Source organism: Phacochoerus africanus, chromosome 14 (assembly GCF_016906955.1).
Source record: "Phacochoerus africanus isolate WHEZ1 chromosome 14, ROS_Pafr_v1, whole genome shotgun sequence".
Lineage (NCBI taxonomy): Eukaryota > Metazoa > Chordata > Mammalia > Artiodactyla > Suidae > Phacochoerus > Phacochoerus africanus.
In genome coordinates this window covers 14,439,483-14,460,321 of record NC_062557.1, presented here as the reverse complement: position 1 = coordinate 14,460,321, position 20,839 = coordinate 14,439,483, and the positions used below count along the sequence as shown (strand labels likewise).

The following is a 20,839-nucleotide window of genomic DNA, read 5'->3' as shown; positions in this document are numbered from 1 at the left end:
GCAGTTTGTTAGGTAAAAGCAGGGTTTTCTAAGCTTGCTAAATAATCTTTTGAGCAAAAATTTTCCTTTTTCCTAATTTTAGCTGATTAAAATATGAGCAGCTAAAAAGAGATTCAGGATGGTTTACTTGATAGAAACTTACACCATAATTAAAATGTAATATAAATTAGGTGCATTTGTCATAGGAGACTTTGGTTTACAGAAACAGTATACATATTAAAGATAAACCGACCCAGCGAAAGAATGAAAATCCATCCCATCCACGTGATCTGAGTAACTATAAAAATGCAGTATTTCAAGATGAAAAGCAAATCCAAAATACCTGACAATATTGATTGAAGATAAAAAAATTAAGATTTTTTTTTAAAGTCTCTTAAAAACAGGGAGTCCCTGAATACATCTTATTGTAGCAAATAAGCTACTAAGTTTAGACTAAATGGTTGCATTAGAAATTTGACAAACAAAATTATATAGCTGTATTCCAGGACATTCATGCTTGAAAAATATAAAAAAGAGTCACTTAGGCTAGGTTGAAACATATAATGCTTTTAAAATATAATGCTTTGCTATAGAAAAATGTAATTAAAACATGTAAATGGTTTAATTTTTAAAGATAATGATTCTTTTATAGCCAATTGTTTACAAAGGTAGAATAATTCAAAATAATTTTATTTCGTTTTATTTTTTACAAAGAACAAGTACAGGAGCTGTTCAAAATCATGTACTCAATCAAAATGAAATGTGACTTGTACCGACTGCTGAAGTTGTCTTGATGTTTGACAGACTTGAAATCTGTGAAGCGATTTGAATAGATTAGCTTTTATAAAAATAGTAGTAGTCTTTAAGTGTAGAATACTGCCTAACTCTGGAAATGTAGGAAAAGTCAGCATTCTTTAGGTTCAAGATATTAATTTTAAATAGCAGCTGAATGTGGCCTCATGGCAAAGCATAAAGACCTCTTTTTTTTTTTTCCTTGAAAAGGAATTTCAAAATTGTCCTTTCCCCTCACAGTGTCCTACAATTTTTTTAAAGGGGGGGGGCATTTTCCTGTATTTCAGCATTCCTTGAAAGTCTGCTGCAAGGAGGCTGTGGGTCAGGGGTATAAATAGAGTCCTGGATCAATCCTTGGAGTTGTCATTCCACAGCAAATCCACATGTTTCTTCAATGGCTGTTAGCAGCTTTTCATACAACTTTTCATAGCTTTCATAGGGCGGAATGTCTATTCGATTGAAGCTGTAAATAAGCAAATCAGATTTTACACAGCTCATTCAAAATCGGCAAACTAGCCGAGCAAGTGTATAGCAATCGTATGCTTCTTAGTTTACACTAATACAGCTACATTATTCTTTGTGTCACACAGAAAACTGGAAGAGGAGTTCCCGTCGTGGCGCAGTTGTTAGCGAATCCAACTAGGAACCATGAGGTTGCGGGTTCGATCCCTGGCCTTGCTCAGCGGGTTAAGGACCTGGCATTGCCCTGAGCTGTGGTGTAGGTTGCAGACGCGGCTCGGCAGCTCGGATCGCGTGTTGCTGTGGCTCTGGCGTAGGCTGGTGGCTACAGCTCCGACTGGACCCCTAGCCTGGGAATCTCCATATGCCGAGGGAGCCAACCTAGAAAAGGCAAAACGACCAAAAAAAAAAAAAAAGAAAGAAAACTGGAAGAAAAAGGTTGTATTTCTCTCAAGTAGAGATTACTGCTTTCAGGTTTTCCTACCAGTTTCTGGATAATCTTAATGACTTATAAGAGTTACTTATCATTCCTTTTAATGGTTCATTTAGTAATAAGAATAAAATGTCAAATCTGTTTGAAACTGACACCTCCATACAGGGACTGAGGGAAAAAAGCTACAGAAATAACTCACCATGTGTGGGCTTTGGGCAGGTTGTTAGTGCAGGCATCAATCTGGTGTATTGTAAAGAGTCGTGGGCCCGCAGCGCCTGCAAAGGAAGTCAATCTGGGTCAAATCACTGCACGTGCTTGTATTAGTCTCCGAAATCTCAGAATAAAACTGGTACATAAACCACAGGGTCTAGAAGAGGAGAGAACTGGTGATTCCATACAAGCTGCCGAAGGGCAGTAGGAAAAGAATTCAGGTTTTAATGTTCAAGACTGAAATCTTTTCCCAACTCCTATCTTCTACAGAAAGTCAATGTCCCCAAAGTATGCCAAGAGAAGTAAATGGGCAAATTCAAGATCTAATACACATACCCATATTAAAAAAGATGACAACCAGAGTTCCCATCATGGCTCAGTGGAAACAAATCTGACTTCGTATCCATGAGGACACAGGTTCGATCCCTGGCCTCGCTCAGTGGGTTAAGGATCCGGCATTGCCGTGAGCTGTGGTGTAGGCCGGCAGCTATGGCTCTGATTCGATCCCTAGCCTGGGAACCTCCATATGCTGTGGTGCAGCCCTAAAAAGACCAAAAAAAAAAAAAAAAAGATGACAACCTAATGCAAATTTGTGCTTCATAACTCAAAATTCACTGACAGCAACAGATTGCAAACTATAGAACACATTTCTTTCTTTCTCTTTTTTGGGGGTGGAGGGGTGCTGTGCCCACAGCATGTGGAAGTTCTCGGGGTCAGGGATCAAACCCATGCTACAGTAGTGGCAACGATGGATCCTTAACCCACTGAGCCACCAGGGAACTGCAAGAGTCCACGGAATAAATTTCAGTTAACATGTGACACCCCATACAAATGTATGCAGCAATCAATTTCACTTTATGCATCTGGGTAGTCTGATAATGATGAGTTGTCCACACAGGGAATGCAAGCATGACCAGAGTGTGCTTTCTCCATGGACTGTGGGCAACACTGTTGAATTATGTACCAGTCTGGCTGCCTATACCCTCAGTCATCACCAGCAGCAGCTTTGAAAATGAAGAGCTTCAGAGGTAAAGGAAGCAACCACCACCCAGTGAAGTACCACAATCATTAGCCATATCACCAGTTTATCCCAAAATTAAACAGCTATTCCATGGAAAACAATTCTTAAAAATGGTATGTGCCCATAAGATGGTCTGATGCCATGCATTAAGTAAAGCGTTCTGACCAAACAAATGCCTTGCACGACTCATGCTACCTCTATTAAAAAAAATGAAAACACAGAGGGAAGAGGCATCCCAAGTGGGTAAACGTTTGCCAGGTTGAGATGTGGACGTGGAAGCAGACAGACTTCGCCCATGGGAATGAGCAACCGAACTTAAAAGCAAGGTGACCCGAAAGGGAAAGGCAGAGCATCACCACATACGGTCTCTGACATGCGCACTCACTACAGTCACAGAACACCCCAGCAGAAAAGGCTCTTGGGAGGGGCGCAAAGGAGAGGAAGGAGAAAAAGGTATCAAGACGTGAGAGTCACAGAGAGGAACAAGAGTGCAAAGAAAACCTGTTTGTAAGCACATGTTTGTACACCATCTATATATACCAAGTACTGACCCCCTGCCCCGATTAGGAGATGCCACGCCATCTGCCCCTCTGGCTTTCTTACCTTGTAGAGCTTTGAAGCCCTGCAGAGGCACCCGGGATGAGCCTGTCACAAACTGAAGTAACCGTGCTCGTCGTTCTTCATCAAAAAACTCCACAGCCTTCCAGAACCACTTGACAACATTGCTGTCTGGTGTACAGTGTTTTAATCGAGTGTTTACCTTCCAGTCATTCACATCTATCTTTCCAAGTCCACAAATAATGAGCTGTTAAAATATTGCACAAATAATGAGTCAATGGAAACCCAAGTTTAGCCAAAAATTCCTCAGAACAGAACTTCAGATTTGCAGTGTTGGCTTTCATATAGTGTTCTTTTTTTTTTTTTTTTGTCTTTTTGCTATTTCTTGGGCCGCTCCCACGGCATATGGAGGTTCCCAGGCTAGGGGTCGAATCAGAGCTATAGCCACCGGCCTACGCCAGAGCCACAGCAACTTGGGATCCAAGCTGCATCTGCAATCTACACCACAGTTCATGGCAACGCCGGGTCGTTAACCCACTGAGCAAGGGCAGGGACCGAACCCACAACCTCATGGTTCCTAGTCAGATTCGTTAACCACTGCGCCACAATGGGAACTCCTCATATGGTGTCCTTAATCAAGGGTACACATCAGAACCATGTGGAAAATTTTTAAAAATATACACACTATGGAGTTCTCGTTGTGACTCAGTGGTTAACAAATCTGACTAGGAATTATGAGGCTGTGGGTTTGATCCCTGGCCTTGCTCAGTGGGTTAAGGATCCAGCGTTGACATGAGCTGTGGTATAGACGTGGCTTGGATCCGGCGTTGCTGTGGCTCTGGCGTAGACCGGTGGCTACAGCTCCGATTCGACCCCTAGCCTGGGAACCTCCATATGCCGCGGGAGCGGCCCCAGAAATGTCAAAAAGACAAAAAGTAAATAAATAAATTAAAATACACACTAGGTTCTCTGGTCAGAGATTTTAATTCTCTGAATCTGGGGCGATACTAAGGATCTGTATTCATAAAAGCTCCTCAAGTACCACTCACTGCAGGTTCCCTACCCAAAATCTGAGAACCACCACTGTGATGGACATGACAAGATGAAAAGTTCTGTAATTAAAAAAAAAAATTTTAATGCACAGAAACTAGACTCAAAGAGTAAATACAATTTATGTGCCTCTCTTAAGACCTGGATCTATTATTCTGGTTTTCAACAATTATGACCTTTGGGATTCTGGGCAATTCAGTTTACCTCCCTTGGCCAGCAGTTTCCTCTGCTATAATATGGCAGTAACATCTGTTTCACCACATCCTGTGAATGCAACCAAGAGTGCACAGGGGAGCTCCCACTGTGGCGCAGTGGAAATGAATCTGACTAGGAACTGTGCAGTTGCGGATTTAATCCCTGGCCTCCCTCAGGGATCTGGTGTTGCCATGAGCTGTGGTATAGGTCGCAGGTTCAGATCCTGCATTGCTGTGGCTGTGGTGCAGGCTGGCAGCTATAACTCCAATTCGACCCCTAGCCTGGGAACCTCCATATGCCATGGGTATGGCCCTCAAAAGCAAAAAAAAAAAAAAAAAAAAAAGACTGCACAGGAATTCAAGAAATTGTGTTGAATAAGTAACACAATCTACTTAGGTTTTATCAGGGAGTTCCCTGGAGGCCTAGTGGTTAAAGATCAGGCATTGTCACTGCTGTGGTGCAAGTCTGATCCCTGCCCCAGGAACTTCCATACACCACAGGTGCAGCCCCCCCAAAAAAGTTGTATCAAAGTACAAAATACATGAATACACTGAAAGAGAGCTCCGGCTGGCAACCCGACACAGGGTCAGTATAGATGAACTATAACAATCACTCTGATACTATTAACACTCACACCTCCGGAGGGTGCAAGAGTACTCATCTTACTAACATGTTTATAACAATGAATTGTAATAGTGTGTGGTATAAAACATAACGTAACCTGCTCATCCTATATAATTCTATTAACCCAGTATAACACTAAATTAAATATATATATAGTGATTAAAAATTTAATTTCATCAGCAGTAGAAATTATATAAAAATTACCCTAACTCAACTGAATAAAATCTCCAATGAAGCTTCTATAGGGTTCTGAAACAAGTACTCAATCATAACCAAACTAACAGGTAAGTGGTTAACCAAAGAGGATTACAGAAGTACTTGTAACCCAAAAGATGCCTCCCTGAATTTTCTTCAGAGGAGTGGAATTTTAAGATCAAATTCCTTATTTCCCATTATATGAACAGATGAAAATGCATCATATTTCAACTTCATTGCCACTCCTGCTGTTTTCTTCCTCCTCCTAACTACTTCCCTCTGCCCATTTCGCTAAAGAATAGTTTAATCACAAGAGGAATGGGGATGGTAGTGAGTCAAACCAGTCTTTTTAGACTTGTTTGCTAACAGGTCTGTTAACAGACTGAGTAAGCAAGGACACTGAAGTTAATGAATAAAATCATATTTTAAATTATCTGTAGACTTCAAATATGTATGCTATTCCTAGTCACTAATTAAATTTGAAGCCTCAGGTAGAATAAAACCTCACTGCTTCTTCAAGGCAGTTCAGCAGAAATTGAGATGTATTTGTTCAAGGTCTTAATTATAAAACCAGACCTAAGGTGCTTTACGGGCTAGCTTTAAAACAAAGTCAGTTAAATGTTTATTATAGCTATTATTAGTAATGAATGTTTCCAAGGAGACTAAAGATGTTTCGATAGGGTTTATCCTCAGTGTTTTAATTATCTCTCTCCGTTTTTGTCTATCGAGTGCTTTCTTGCAAAGCTTAATGTAAATCCAATTGAACTTAGGCTTTTATTCCAAATAAATTTCAATATGGTGCACACCAAGTAATAAAGTTTTATTTCACTAAATCAATCACCAATTATGGAATAAAAACCAACACTGGAAGAATGTACACACAAGACACAAAATCTACTGAACATAAGAACGAATAATATGGAAAAATAAATTAAGAGTAGTCACAATATAAGAGAGATTGCTTAGTATAGAAATTCCAAACATAAAAGGCTTTTCCAAAGGAGGAAAGACTTTTCCTGTGAATTAGAATTCTCACAGAATTGCATCACAAAACTTCAAAAGCACCAGAAATACAACTTTCCTCTAAAAGTAAGTAATACCAAAGTCCCGACCTTCCTTTGTTACACTAAATGATGCCATGATATTAACACACTGACCTCTAACTCCTTCTCATCAAATGTCTTCAGCAGATGCTGTGGAATTACTTCATTAAATCCTTTCTGCAGAGCCAGGAACTGCGCCTCGATGCCTCGTAAAAATCTCCAGTTCACATAGAGCCTGGAAACATTGGGCAGGGATTTCATATGATCAAATATATTCAGATTGGGTAATTATTATCAATCTCTAGCACTGTGGCAACACTGCACTTCACAAAATCAAGCATTAAGAACTTAGTCTAACATCTAGAAGGATCTCAGGTTACTGAGGATAGACGGAGCCCGAGCCCGAGCTGTGAGGCAGTTCACCTTCAATTAAAAAGTGGTAACCTTCCCCTAACAAAAGCAGCATCAATACAGCAACTCTTCACATCAGAAAAACTCCTGTTAAACTGGAAGTTGGCCAAAGTGTAGATGGGCCTGAAGTTAAAATCTGAATGAAATTTCTTTCTCAATTTCACGCCAATGGCCAGAGAAAAAGAGCCCATTCAAGCAAAAACGACTATTTTTCTGGTTTCAAAATATAATCGGAGAGTGCTGGGTATTTTCACATTTTGTGGGTGGTATATGGGGGAAGAGGAGGTAAAGACAATCCTTGTATCCAAAATGAGGAGAAACACTAAAAGCCAATATCAAGCACTTTTTGACTAAAACTCGTTTTTTCCTATAGGCTTTAAAGGCCCTAGAAGACGTAATTTTAGCAACAAAAAGAATACTAACATATATCTCACGTATAGCTCTACTAACGCTTTTGATTTGGATTTACAATTTTTAAGTGAATTGCTTTTTTCAAAAATCTATCTTCCCAGGAAAACCTCTCTATCCCACAAATCTCAGAGCTATTCACATTCCCAATTTGTCACTATTTCCTTTTCTAAACCTGGAGAAATAGTTCTCTACTTTAAGAAGTTACTTAATATTACATCCTTTGGGGAACCTCATTTTTATATTGTTTAAGGGGACAGAAAAACTGCACATCTATAAAAAGTTTTTCTTTGTAACTTTTTAAATTTCAAAACTATTTGGTAAAGGATAATTACTGTGTGCTATAAATATGACTGAATCCTGGAAGTGGAAGTGAGCAGTCCGTCCAAGATCTTGGAAATGACACATTACCAAATTTCAGGAAATTCCCGTTCATTCTTTTTTAAAAACTAGAGGAACTCCCGCTGTAGCTCAGTGGGTTAAGCACCTGACACTGTCTCTCTGAGGATGAGGGTTCGTACCCTGGTCTTGCTCAGTGGGTTAAGGATCCAGCACTGCCACAAGCTGCAGCATAGGTTGCAGATGTGGCTAGGATTTGGAATTGCTATGGCTGTGGCATAGGCCTTAGCTGCAGCTCCAATTCAACCCCTGGCATGAATCGGAATTTCCATTTGCTATAGGTGCAGCTGTAAAAATAAAAAATAAAAATGAGAAATGAATTAATACAAGTTTGTTACTAAAAGAAAAATTATACAAAAACAAAGGTGGAGACAGAGTAAAACCTTTTGAAAGCCCATTCTTTCACTTTCTTTTCCCTCTACTCCAGGCCCACCACCCTCGCCCCCTCACCCTAGGCAAACATTTTAGTTGGTACACAGCATTCCCAAACACCTTCTGTGTGAGTACAAAACAATGCAGACTTTGTTCCTTCTAAGACCTGCTTTTTAAATGACAGCTTAGGCAGAATCTTTCTTTTTATATCCACACAATATTCTGTTTAATGTATGCATTTAATCATTCTCCTCCAAAAACATTTTAGCAGTTTTCAATTTTTCACAAGTAATATTAAACATCCTTATTCATGTTCCTTTAATTACTTATGTGTTTCCAGGGGCGTTCCCGTTGTGGCACAGTGGTTAACGAATACGACTAGGAACCTGAGATTCTTCTAGATGTTTGGTCCCTGGCCTAGCTCAGTGGGTTAAGGATCTGGCGTTGCCGTGAGCTGTGGTGTAGGTCGCAGATGTGGCTTGGATCCCGCGTTGCTGTGGCTGTGGTATAGGCGGACGGCTCCAGCTCTGATTAGACCCCTAGCCTGGGAACCTCCATATGCTATGAGTGCAGCCCTAGAAAAGGCAAAAAGACTAATAATAATAATAATAATAACTTATGTGTTTCCAAAGAACAGATTCCTAAAAATGGTGCTGTTAGTTAAAAGGCATATGTGTTTTCATTTTGCTAACTGGTATCAAATTGTTTTCCCAAAAAGTTGTACCAATTAGTCACAGTCCATGAGACTGACGGTCCTCATATGTAAACTAGAAAATTTTAGCCAATAAGACTTGGGGACATATTCTGTACAAGAAAGTATAACATGCATATTTCTGTGGTACATACAGCGAAGTTCTACCTCCTAAAGCTGATCATCATAGTTTAATATTTAGAAGAACTTTAGATACCATAAACCAAATGATCTAACTCAACACTTCTAAACTCTCCCATCAACAGGTGATTTTATAAAAGCAAGAACATTTTCTGGCCTTTTTAAGAAATACATATAAACATATATTTCTTATGTAAACTCACAATATGCTTATTTATAAATAGGCCAAGTGCTAGTAATGAGTCTTTGGTATTCGTGCCTCTGTGCAGTCCCTCCTCCACACCAAACCTGGGCTGGCCTGTGACTGCCTTTAACCAAGAGAATACAGCGAAGTTGATGCCGGCCAGTTCCAGGCTTGGGCCTTAAAAAGATCTGACAACTTCTGCTTTTGTTCTCTGAGAAACCAGCCACCCCATCAGAAGTCTGGCTATGTTTCCAGAGAAAGAGGCCATGAGGAGCGTGAGAGGCCTCTGACAGCACCCGGGGATAACCAAGGAAGCCGCAGATGGTGACGAAGGGTCCATCCTGTCCAGCCCCCAGCCGTCTAGGTGAGGCATCAGTTATATGAGGGGAGAGGCATTCTTACCATCGTGGCCCCAGGTGACAGACATCCCGTGAAGGAGCAGCGTGCTATCGCTATGTCCTCCACCCAAATTACGGACCCACGGGATTGTGGGAAATAAATACATGGTGGTGATTTCTACGCCACTAAATTCTGCAGCATTCTATTTTATAACACTGCCTAAATACATAAATGTTTTTCTGTATTGCCATTCTAGAACATTAAAACAGTCCTCTGGCTTAAGAACATAAAAGTGTTTACCTGACATATTCTTTTTTATTTTCTTCAGTGACAGGGATACTCTTGCCATTTGGCTTAAGTTCATGCTGAATAATTTCACCATAGGCATTATGTTCCACACAGAAGGTATGGTCCAATACACCTGTAATATCATTCTCACTAGAAAGGAAAAAAAAAAGAAAGACACTTCCTTGGAAAATCTAAAATATAGAGTTTACAGATATATTAATTGGTGAGACAAAAAAACTAAGGTAGTTTTATGACATGACAAATATAGGGTCAGATTCCTTTTACGAGTTAATACGCCACTGTATCGCCTAGTTCTTGGGCAGAAAAGTCAAAAGAGCTTTAACCTTCATAAACACAGTGAACATTTTACTTCCAGAGCAATGAGAAAGCCCTGGAAAGCTGGGCTTTACACGGGGAAACCTCAGCTATGTTTGGCTTTCAGGTAAGAAGCTCTGCCTGAATCTACGTAACCCGAGTGACCAAACGCCTGAGTAACCCCACTGAGAAAGCTACTTGTGTACTCGGTAAAAATAAGTATGGCCAATATAGCTTCATAAACAAAAGATCTCCCAAAAAACAGAACCGATTCTTACAAACATCCTTTTTAAAGTATGGTTTCAACAATCACCACTTCAGCAGAAATTTGTTATTCTAACACACGCAAAATGGAAACAGAACTTGCATCATGTTGAGGAAATTGTTGTATGTAAGTTCTTTTAAAAACAGAATATACTAGATTTTTCCCTTTTATAGTAGTAACACTTGCTAACTTTTAGGAATTTGAAATATACATAAAAGCAGCACAAAGAGTCAAAGTCTTACGTGGTCCTATCACTCAGATAATCACCCTTAACATTTTCTGTGCATCATTTTTTAAATTAAAAAAAAGCATATCCATTTTGAAATGTGTATCTTTTTTTTTTTTTTTGGCCATGCCCTCAGCATGCAAAAGTTCCTGGGCCAGGGATCAAATCCACATCACAGTGGCAACCTGAGCCACAGCAGCGACAATGCTGGATCCTTAACCCTTAACCCTGAGCCAGCCAGGAAACATGTATGTTTCTTAAAAGCTCATATTCTAACTACAATGAACACAAGACTCAATACATACAGTATCCACACTAAACTGTTATGAAGATCTGGATCAACTAACTCCATGTCATCCAAAGTAATGGACTTTCCAAGCAACTGTTTATAAAAAGGCAACGTGAAACCACCATCAATATAATGTCCATGAAACACAGCCATTCCCATTATTCGTCCAACAAAGTGGAAATATGATAAATGTTCCTGAAATTGAAAAGAATTTATATATAAATATTCAAGTAAACACTATCAAAGGAATTTTAATAAAAATTAAGTATTTAAGCAACAGTAATTTGAAAAATAAGAAGTATCAACTTAGACTCTTATTTACAACTATTTAAATATCAAAACCAACAATCATTAGGGAGAGTTTCTACAGGGCATGCATAAGATACTCCACCCATTGCTATAAAATACTATAGCAGCGTCAAGGCCTCTCTCACAGGGCATCACTTTGTAGAGTTTTTCTTTAGAAATTAAGGTTCAAACTACTGCCCCTTCGCATTTCATTAAATCACCTGCAGATCCTATTCTCTTCCCTTCCTCACATCTCCTGAGTCCTTTACAATCCTGGCTCTGTCATGGGGAAAAAAGCTTTCAATCCCATACCTTCCTCTTCCCTTGACTGAATCAGAAACTGAACTTCAAAACATCACAGATTTTTTAAAATTTTTTTTAAATTTTATTTTTAAAATTTTATGTATTTATTTAGCTTTTTAGGGCTGCACCCGTGGCATATGGAGGTTCCCAGGCTAGGGGTCAACTTGAAGCTACAGCTGCTGGCCTACACCACAGCCACAGCAACACAGGATCCCAGCCATGTCTGCGACCTACACCACAGCTCATGCCAATGCCAGGTCCTTATCCCATGGAGTGAGACCGGGGATTGAACCTACAGCCTCATGGTTCCTAGTTGGATTCGTTAACCACTGCACCACGACGGGAACTCCCAAAACATCACAGATTTAAGAACACAGATTTCACACCTAACTTGGAGTTCTGATTCTGCCAGTTCCTAACTATACATATGTGGGCAAGTTACCCCTTGTAGGACTAATTTTCCTTATCTGGAAAAATGAGAGTAATCATGGTATCTAAAAAGTCTCTGATGAGTAAAATGAGATGATGAAGCTCAAGGCACTAGACCTGGCATACAGTAAATGCTCAACAAACATGAGCTATTATTACTACGTTGACAGTAATGGGGTCCCCAAACAGAACTTTTATCTAAGTATCTTCCCTTTATAAAGAATACCCTGCAATGAATCTAACATGTCTATTATGTTTGAATAGATTTGGTTTTTCATCATATATTATTAATTGGATATATGTATTTTATTTTATTTTTTGTCTTTTTGCCATTTCTAGGGCTGCTCCCACGGCATATGGAGGTTCCCAGGCTAGGGGTCCAATCGGAGCTGTAGCCGCCGGCCTATGCCAGAGCGAGAGCCACGCCGGATCCGAGCCGCGTCTGCAACCTACACCACAGCTCACGGCAACGCCGGATCGTTAACCCACTGAGCAAGGGCAGGGACCGAACCCGCAACCTCATGGTTCCTAGTTGGCTTCGTTAACCACTGCACCACGACGGGAACTCCTGGATATATGTATTTTAAACTCTTTTACTTCTCTACCTTTTCTTTTTTTTTTGTCTTTTTTTTTTAGGGCCTCACCTGCAGTATATGGAAGTTCCCAGGCTAGGGGTCAAATCAGAACGGCAGGTGACAGCCTACACCACAGCCAAAGCAATGCGGGTTCTGAGCAACGTTTGCAACCTACACCACAGCTCAAGGCAACGCCAGATCCTTAACCCACCAAGTGAGGCCAGGAGTCGAACCCACATCCTCATGAATCCTAGTCTGGTTTGTTACCGCTGAGTCACAACAGGAACTCCCTACCTCTCTATCTTTAAGCCTCACTTTTTTTTAAATCTTAAAAAAAAACTTTCTCTTTTTAAAGAGCAATACTGTTCACTACAAATATTTAGAAAACAGACAAGCAAAAAAAAAAAAAACCCTAAAAACCAGTCTACGTATATATATGTATAACTGAATCACTTTGTTGTACATCTAAAATACAACATTGTAGGAGTTCCCGTTGTGGCGCAGTGGTTAACGAATCCGACTGGGAACTATGAGGTTGCGGGTTCGGTCCCTGCCCTTGCTCAGTGGGTGAACGATCCAGCGTTGCCGTGAGCTGTGGTGTAGGCCGGTGGCTACAGCTCCGATTCCACCCCCAGCCTGGGAATCACCATATGCCACAGGAAGTGGCCCAAGAAAAAGGCAAAAAGACAAAAAAAAATAAATAATAAAATTAAATACAACATTGTAAACCAACTATACTCCAATATAAAATAAAAAATTTAAAAAAACCCAGAGACCAACACTCAGAGATAAGCTCCATCAATATTGTAGTGTAGAACCTTTCAATGTTTACACATATACGTGTTTACCAAAATTGCATCATACTATTTTATAATCTTCTTTTCACTTAATATATTACAAATACCATCTTTATATGTCATTAACTATTATCCCACAACATCACTTCAGTGGCTGTACAACATGTACTTGTATGGGAAGGTAATAAAAATAATATGAAAACAACAAATTAATAACAGCTGCTAACTCTTGTTGAATGCTTTATAATATGTAATAGGGTTACTGATGTGCGAAATACTTAATGTGCAGGGTCTCATTTAACTGTTGCAACCCTTCTCCTAGGTACGAACCATGTAATTATTAGCAATAATAAAACTGAGGCTTCAATCAGGTGAATCTGCCTAAGGTCACAAAGCGAGTTAGCAATGGGGCCAGGATATGATCTCATGTCTTTCTAATTTCAGATTTGATGCTCTTAACTATTACTATCATATTCTGCTTCATGGTGTAATTTAATCAATCTCCATTTGTGGACAACAATATTACCTCCAATTAAGGGCTACTATAAACAGTGATGTAGTAAACGCCCCTGTGCCCAAACTACTGCACATCAGAATCATTTTACTTGAGAAAATTTTCTTACAGTGGACTTGCCTAGTCCAAGGACGTGACTTGGACAGGACAGTAAACCTATTTCATAAACTTCACTGACACTTAAAGATGAAAAACACTGTAGTTCACAAGGTAATCCATATCATCATAACCACAATCATACCGGATTAACTGCAGAATCAGGATTGATCTGCAATGTATAGATATCATCTCTTGAATACTGGAAGAGGCCGTAGTAAGGATTCAACATTTCATGTGACAAGAGATATAACCACTCCCTAAAAAACAAGATATGTCAAAGGAATTTGTTTTGTTAATGAATGTACTTTTACTAAGATATGCTATTAATTAATCATGTTAACAGAGAATTTTTTAATACAAGAAAATAAAGCACTAACTAGTTATACAAGGTCACATTAGAAAAGTCTACCATGTCCAAAAAGCAAATGAAAACTCTTCTTTTGTCATACTGCAATCACTTCTCACTCAATTTGGGGTAATTTTATGACCTTTTTTTTTTTTTGGTCTTTTTAGAGTTGCACCCAAGGCATATGGAGGTTCCCAGGCTAGGGGTTGAATTGGAGCTGCAGCTGCCAGCCTACACCACAACCACAGCAAATGCCAGATTCAAGCCACATTTGCAACCTATGCCTGAAATTGCAGCAACCCTGAATCCTTAACCCAACTGAGCAAGGCCAGGGATTGAACCCTCATCCTCATTTATCCTAGTCGGGTTCTTAACCTGCTGAGCCACAATAGGAACTCCTTATGACATTTTAACATCACAGAATACAAGGATAATATCCAGAAGTACCAACTGTTCATTAGATGCTGCAGTCCAGTGATCTGCTACTTTTAATTGCAAGTCAGATTTGTAATCCATGATAAATGTAAGCTGAAGGGAAGAATACGGTTTTATTTCAAAACAATCATGTGATCTGTATCATTCTGGTCTGTTCCTATCACGGCAGACTTAGAGATACAGCATAATAATTTATTCTCACTTTTGGACAAGGTTACATTTTACTGTTGGTATTGTTTTAGTAAGAAAATTCCAATATCCATTTCCAGTATCTGTGTAAACCCTGAAGCATACCATGATAAAAGTGTAAGTGGTGAGAAACTGCAAGGCATCTAGAGGTCCAGGTGGGAACACAAGGGCAAGCCTGTGTTTTCTGGGTGTGCTGCTTACCACTTCTGGGTTCCAAGTATACACCAGTGTTTTTACAACCTGACAATAAACAGTACTATCACCTTAAGCTTATTAAATCACTTAGACTTTTCAAAGAATCAGATAATTTGTTATTCATCTTGGTGAAACTGAAATAAAATCACTAGTCCAGTACTTAAGGAGGTATTGTTCTAGTCTCAATTCCTGTCATTCCTCAGCTAGGAAAGGTACTTGAGTAATATATTCTGATATTATGGATTAAACAGAGTAATTTTTCCTAGGAAATGCAGTGAAACACCATTAACAAGGTGTTAAAGGAAACCATTTCAAAGTTCTATCATTTGGTTGAGTTGAAATCAATTCACTACCATTTAATACTTAAAAACTCTAGGAATTAAAAAGAAAAAAATGAAGTCCTTTTCTTCTCACCTGATGTGTCTTGTATGCTTTTTATGTATGCGTTTTTTAAAATAAAATCCAAATTTTTGTTTTGTTTTGCTAAGTCTTTAAAACATGCATAAAAGCAAAGCTCAATTACTTTTGTGTTCTACTACCAAAGATCAGAAAAAGCAGAGTTCATTGCCATATCCCATTTGTCTGCCCAAACCCTGAGAGCAGTGAGGTTAAGAAATAAACAAACTACTAAACTACTTATTTGACCTACACATGTAATTATAGCATTTAGTTTCCATCAGCAGAAAATTAAAAAGTTTTCCCAACAGCATTCAAAATCTAGTTAAAAGCAAATCATAAGCATTCCACAGAAACTATCAAGCCTCAAGTATGATGTACAAATGATCAGTTCTAAAAATCCAAACTATCCATTTGTAGGTAAAATGGTCACAGAAGGAAAGTAAGTCTACGGTGAAAACAAGTAATGCTAAATAAGAATTATGGGGCTTGGTGGAAACCCAAATTAATTTAGGTTGGATTTAGAACAGGGGAAGTGGAATTTATCATGATAGTTCTTGAAATGTTTCAATTCAGAAGCTATGGTGTTTCTGCCGCATTTATACAAAGTGAATTCTCACTCCTTGAAAAAAAAACTTGATGATGCACATAGCATAAACATTACAGCTTCTGTATTGAAACATTCTAAGGACGATTTATGATACATACGCATACATACACATACTTACAAACATTCCTTTACCAAAGTTAAAAAGTATGGCAATGAAAGCAAAGGAAAACAGCAGAATACACACCATTAAAATCTCAAGATTGTTCCTGACAATGTAAAGCAGAGGGGATAATATGTACTGAAGAAGAGAGAAGAAGAAAAGTCTCCGGCCTGCAGGGCCTACAAACAGTCCACAGAGGGTTGCAGCTAGTTTTCAGAGAAAGTCTCAGTGGACGGCCCGGTCCATGGGGGAGATCACAAGCACTCTTCTGGCAGCAGTACCATCCTAACCTCATTAGCAATACACCTATGCGGGTATCCTTCACATCGCAAACAATAGCGAGTATTACGCTAGAAAATACGTATCAATGAGAAAGCAACGCCACAGGAAATATCTTAAATTTGTGAACACGAGGATCCACATATCAGTTACTAAGAAGCAAGTCTTCACCTGGCAACTCCTCCGTAGTCAAGGCCTTCTTCTCCACGAAATTTTATCATTAATCGCTTCCAGAGATCTTTTGGTCTCATTTTCATGACTTGCCGATATGATTCCTGAAAAAAACATTTAATACACTATTATTACTAGGTGCCTTTAACCTATTATTTAAACTCTCCCTCCCATTCCACCTACAAAACATATGTTTATTTAAATAAGGTGGAAATTGTTTATCAAATCAACAGATAAACTCCAAGTGTTTGAAACCTAAACAAACTTCTAAAAACAAAATGTGGAGTTCCCGTCGTGGCGCAGTGGTTAGCGAATCCGACTAGGAACCATGAGGTTGCGGGTTCGGTCCCTGCCCTTGCTCAGTGGGTTAACGATCCGGCGTTGCCGTGAGCTGTGGTGTAGGTTGCAGACACGGCTTGGATCCTGCGTTGCTGTGGCTCTGGCGTAGGCCGGAGGCTACAGCTCCGATTCGACCCCTAGCCTGGGATCCTCCATATGCCGTGGGAGCGGCCCAAGAAATAGCAAAAAAAAAAAAAAAAGACAAAAAAAAATAAAAACAAAATGTGATATAGCTTAAAACTACTGGAACCAATTCATTTGATAAATATTATATTAAAAGCCTACTAAGTGCAAAACTCCATATTTAAGTCCTATGAACCATAGCAATGATTCCACTCACATCAAAAAACAGAAGTTCATAGCAGGACCAAACTTTTTTAGGTAAGTTAACCTAACTCTAGGTCACAGACACCGTAGAAAGTAAAGTTAAGAAAAAGAAAGTTTCAGAAAACGTAAGTAATCATTAATGTAATCTTCATTAAACTGACAACTTTGTATTATTTTAAAAATACAAATGACGGATTACAAATAAGGTCAGAACTGTTCTGAGAGAAAAAAGTTGATCCTTTGGGAGAAGAATTACAAAGTCGCCCAAATGTCTACTGCCTAAGAACCCTTTAATGAGTGGGAAACCCTGCCTTGGACCTCTGCCACTTACTATGTAAGAACTCTGCTATTAGAGCTGTAAAATCCAAAGATAAAGCATATACTAGAAAGGAAGATTTTCAATAAATTAAGGAAATAGTCCAACAGTAATGAAACAAAGTGATTTTCTGACTTAAGAGTCCCTTACCTTTTGGAAGAATCAGAAAATAAGGGATGGATAGTACTGTAGACTTTTAAAATTCAAATCAAATAAATATTTGCAATACATAGATCAAGCTGCACAGAGTATCTCACACTCTCTCTCTTACTTATATGTTTATCTTATATTAAATGTCTCCAATATTATTGCCTTTATTCTCCACAATTAAAAAGGAAATTAATGATGAACAACAAAGTCCTACTATATAGGGAGCTAAATTCAATATCCTGTGATAAATCACAATGGAAAATATTTGAATAAAAGGATGTATGTATATGTGTAACTGAATAATTTTGCAGTAGCGCAGAAATTAACACAACATTGTAAATCAACTATACTTCAATTAAAAAAAAATTAATGAAAATTCTCCCATTCTAGGAGTTCCCTTGTGGTGCAGTAGGTTAAGGATCCAACACTGTCACTGCAGCAGCTTGGGGTGCTGCCGTGGCACAGGTTCAACCCCTTACCAGGGAACTTCACATGCAGTGGGCACAACAACAACAACAACAACAACAACAAAAAAAAAAGGAAGTAAAATTCTCCCATTCTAAAGAGACCTAAGTGCCCCAAAATATACTTGGAAAACAGAATAAATCAGTGAAATTTAATTTTTTCTCTATTTTAGAGTAAGACTTGAAAGTTTATCTCTTTGCTGTATAGCAGAAATTGACAGAACACTGCAAATCAACTACACTTCAATTAACTATAAAAAAAAGTTTACCTCAAAAATCTCTTCCCTGGAAACCTCAATGCGACAATGGCCAGCCTGAGGCTGTTGCTGGGAAAGTTCTTGCCGCAGAATTTTTAGCTTCTGAACCAGGTCTCGTTTGTACCGTGGGACTGTCAGACACTCTGTGTCATCAGGACATAACGATACCACCTGCTGCTGCTGCTGGTCTTTCAACTGGTTCTGTCGACTAAAAGTACGCAAATATTACTCAAGTATTTTAAACAAAAAAGACAGCAATCATATATTTAAAATAGCATCATACTCTAAACCAAGTCTAGCTATATCATTCCTAGGCCTTATTATATTCTTAGCCTGACATTTTTGACAACAATAAACTAATTCTAAAGTTTATCTCTCAGAATTTATGGACTTGGATAATAGAGTTTTATCTCAAAAGCTTTATACAGCTGCTGAGAACAACTTTCTCAAATACCATTTCCATTTTCTTCCGCATAGTTTACCATCACTCATTTTAAAATTCAGGCACATGCCAAAGCCTGGCCCTGTTATCTAGAGTCCGTCTCTCTGGAATAGACAAACTGTTTGAACTGGCAGCTTGGCAGGGGCCCCCTTCAAGGCATGCTACAGTCTAGACCACAGGTCACGTGGAAATTATTGGCACAGAGAAATGAGAACTTTACAAACAAGTCTAAATGCTTTATGACGACTTCTTATTGTGATAAAATACACGTAACATAAACTTTACCATTTTAACCATTTTTAAGCATTGTAGTAAGTGGCATTAAGTACATTCACATTGTCTACTGTGCTGAAGTGACTTCTAACTGCACATATATGATTTACCATAAATACATGTAAATAATCTCCCAAGTACAGCAGAAATATAACAATTTTTAAAAGGCACACTGCCTAATAATATATTTATTCTTTGGCAAAAATATAAGTTGCATCTAAGAATTTTTGAGACTCTTATGATATAATGAACTAGTTAATTCCAATAAACAGTCAGGAAATTAAAAGTCAGAGAATTCACTATGGACATCTATGCAGACCTTGAATGATTCAGCTGGAATTTTACATACAAGACTACAATCTCCTAACTTACAAGTGAAGAGTAATGATAGCCATGAGGGGGGAAAAAAAAAAAACCCGAAACCTAAGTTCACTAACAAATCACTCAAACTTACTTTATATACGTGATTCTTAAATACCATGCTAAACTTTATACCTGGGACATTTAACTAATAACTATCCAGAGAAAAAAGCAGCTTTGATAAAAATTATAAATCACTATTTACTACTCTTGTAAACATTATAATAAAGGTGTTTTATATATACATGTATACACACATATATATAAATCAAAACAAATATATAAAAAAACTCCTAAAATACACCTTAACTATATTAATCCTATACTCCCCCTAAAAGAACTGGTGTATACCTTACATCAAATACAAAACTCAAAACGGATCAGAGACCTTAATGTAAAATCTCAAGCCACGAAATCTTTGAAACACAGTTAGAAAACTTACATGACTGATGTCAGGGAAAGATTTCTTAAATATGATCCCAAAAGCACAATTGATAAAAGTACAAATAGATAAAATGAACTTCATTGAAATTTCAAAGAAACTTTCTGCTTTCAAAAGACACTATTAAGAAAATGAAAAGGAGTTCCCGTCATGGCTCAGTGGCTAACGAATGAATCCGACTAGGAACCATGAGGTTGCAGGTTCGATCCCTGGCCTTGCTCAGTGGGTTAAGGATCTGGACTTGCTGTGAGCTGTGGTATAGGCCACAGACATGGCTCAGATCCCGAGTTGCTGTGGCTCTGGCGAAGGCCGGCAGCTACAGCTCCGATTCGACCCCTATCCTGGGAACCTCCACATGCCCCAGGTGCGGCCCTAGAAAAGGCAAAAAGAAAAAAAAAAGAAAGAAAATGAAAAGACAAGTCGGAGTCTAGAAGATCTTTCTAAAGAATATATCTGATATAAAACTTTATTTCGAACATCTAAAGAACTCTCCAAACTTAAATGTTAAGCAGTTCTCTTGTGGTGCAGTGGGTTAAGGATCTGGCACTGTCACTGCAGGGCCTGGGTCGCTGCTCTGGCATGGGTTCGATCCCTGGTCCAAGAACTTTCACATGCTTGGGCATGGCCAAAAAAGAAACACTTAAAAGTAAAAAAATAAAAATAAAAAACTCAGTTCTTTTCAAAAGGACGTAAAAAATTTCACTGAAGAAGATATACAGATGGAAATAAGCACATGAAAAGATGCGCAACATCATTAGTCATTACAGAAATGCAAATTAAAACTACAATAAAATACCACAATACACACCTATTAGAATGTCTAAAATCAACCATACCAAGTGTATATTAGCAAGGA

At 38.6% G+C, this 20,839-nt stretch overlaps 1 protein-coding gene across 2 annotated transcripts in view; it reads right to left on the bottom strand.

Moving 5' to 3' along the window:
* Window positions 1-663: 663 nt before the first annotated feature.
* Window positions 664-20,839, bottom strand: part of SMURF2 (SMAD specific E3 ubiquitin protein ligase 2) — a 122,228-nt gene continuing 102,052 nt past the window's right edge. For both annotated transcript variants that reach the window (XM_047759296.1, XM_047759298.1), the window contains 9 exons: window positions 18,479-18,674; window positions 16,614-16,717; window positions 14,035-14,149; window positions 10,904-11,082; window positions 9,805-9,942; window positions 6,674-6,794; window positions 3,498-3,699; window positions 1,863-1,938; window positions 664-1,234 (listed from right to left, as the gene is read on the bottom strand). In XM_047759296.1, the coding sequence (XP_047615252.1) occupies window positions 1,135-1,234; window positions 1,863-1,938; window positions 3,498-3,699; window positions 6,674-6,794; window positions 9,805-9,942; window positions 10,904-11,082; window positions 14,035-14,149; window positions 16,614-16,717; window positions 18,479-18,674 (1,231 nt within the window). In that variant the 3' untranslated portion in view covers window positions 664-1,134. The remainder of the gene's footprint in view (window positions 1,235-1,862; window positions 1,939-3,497; window positions 3,700-6,673; window positions 6,795-9,804; window positions 9,943-10,903; window positions 11,083-14,034; window positions 14,150-16,613; window positions 16,718-18,478; window positions 18,675-20,839) is intronic.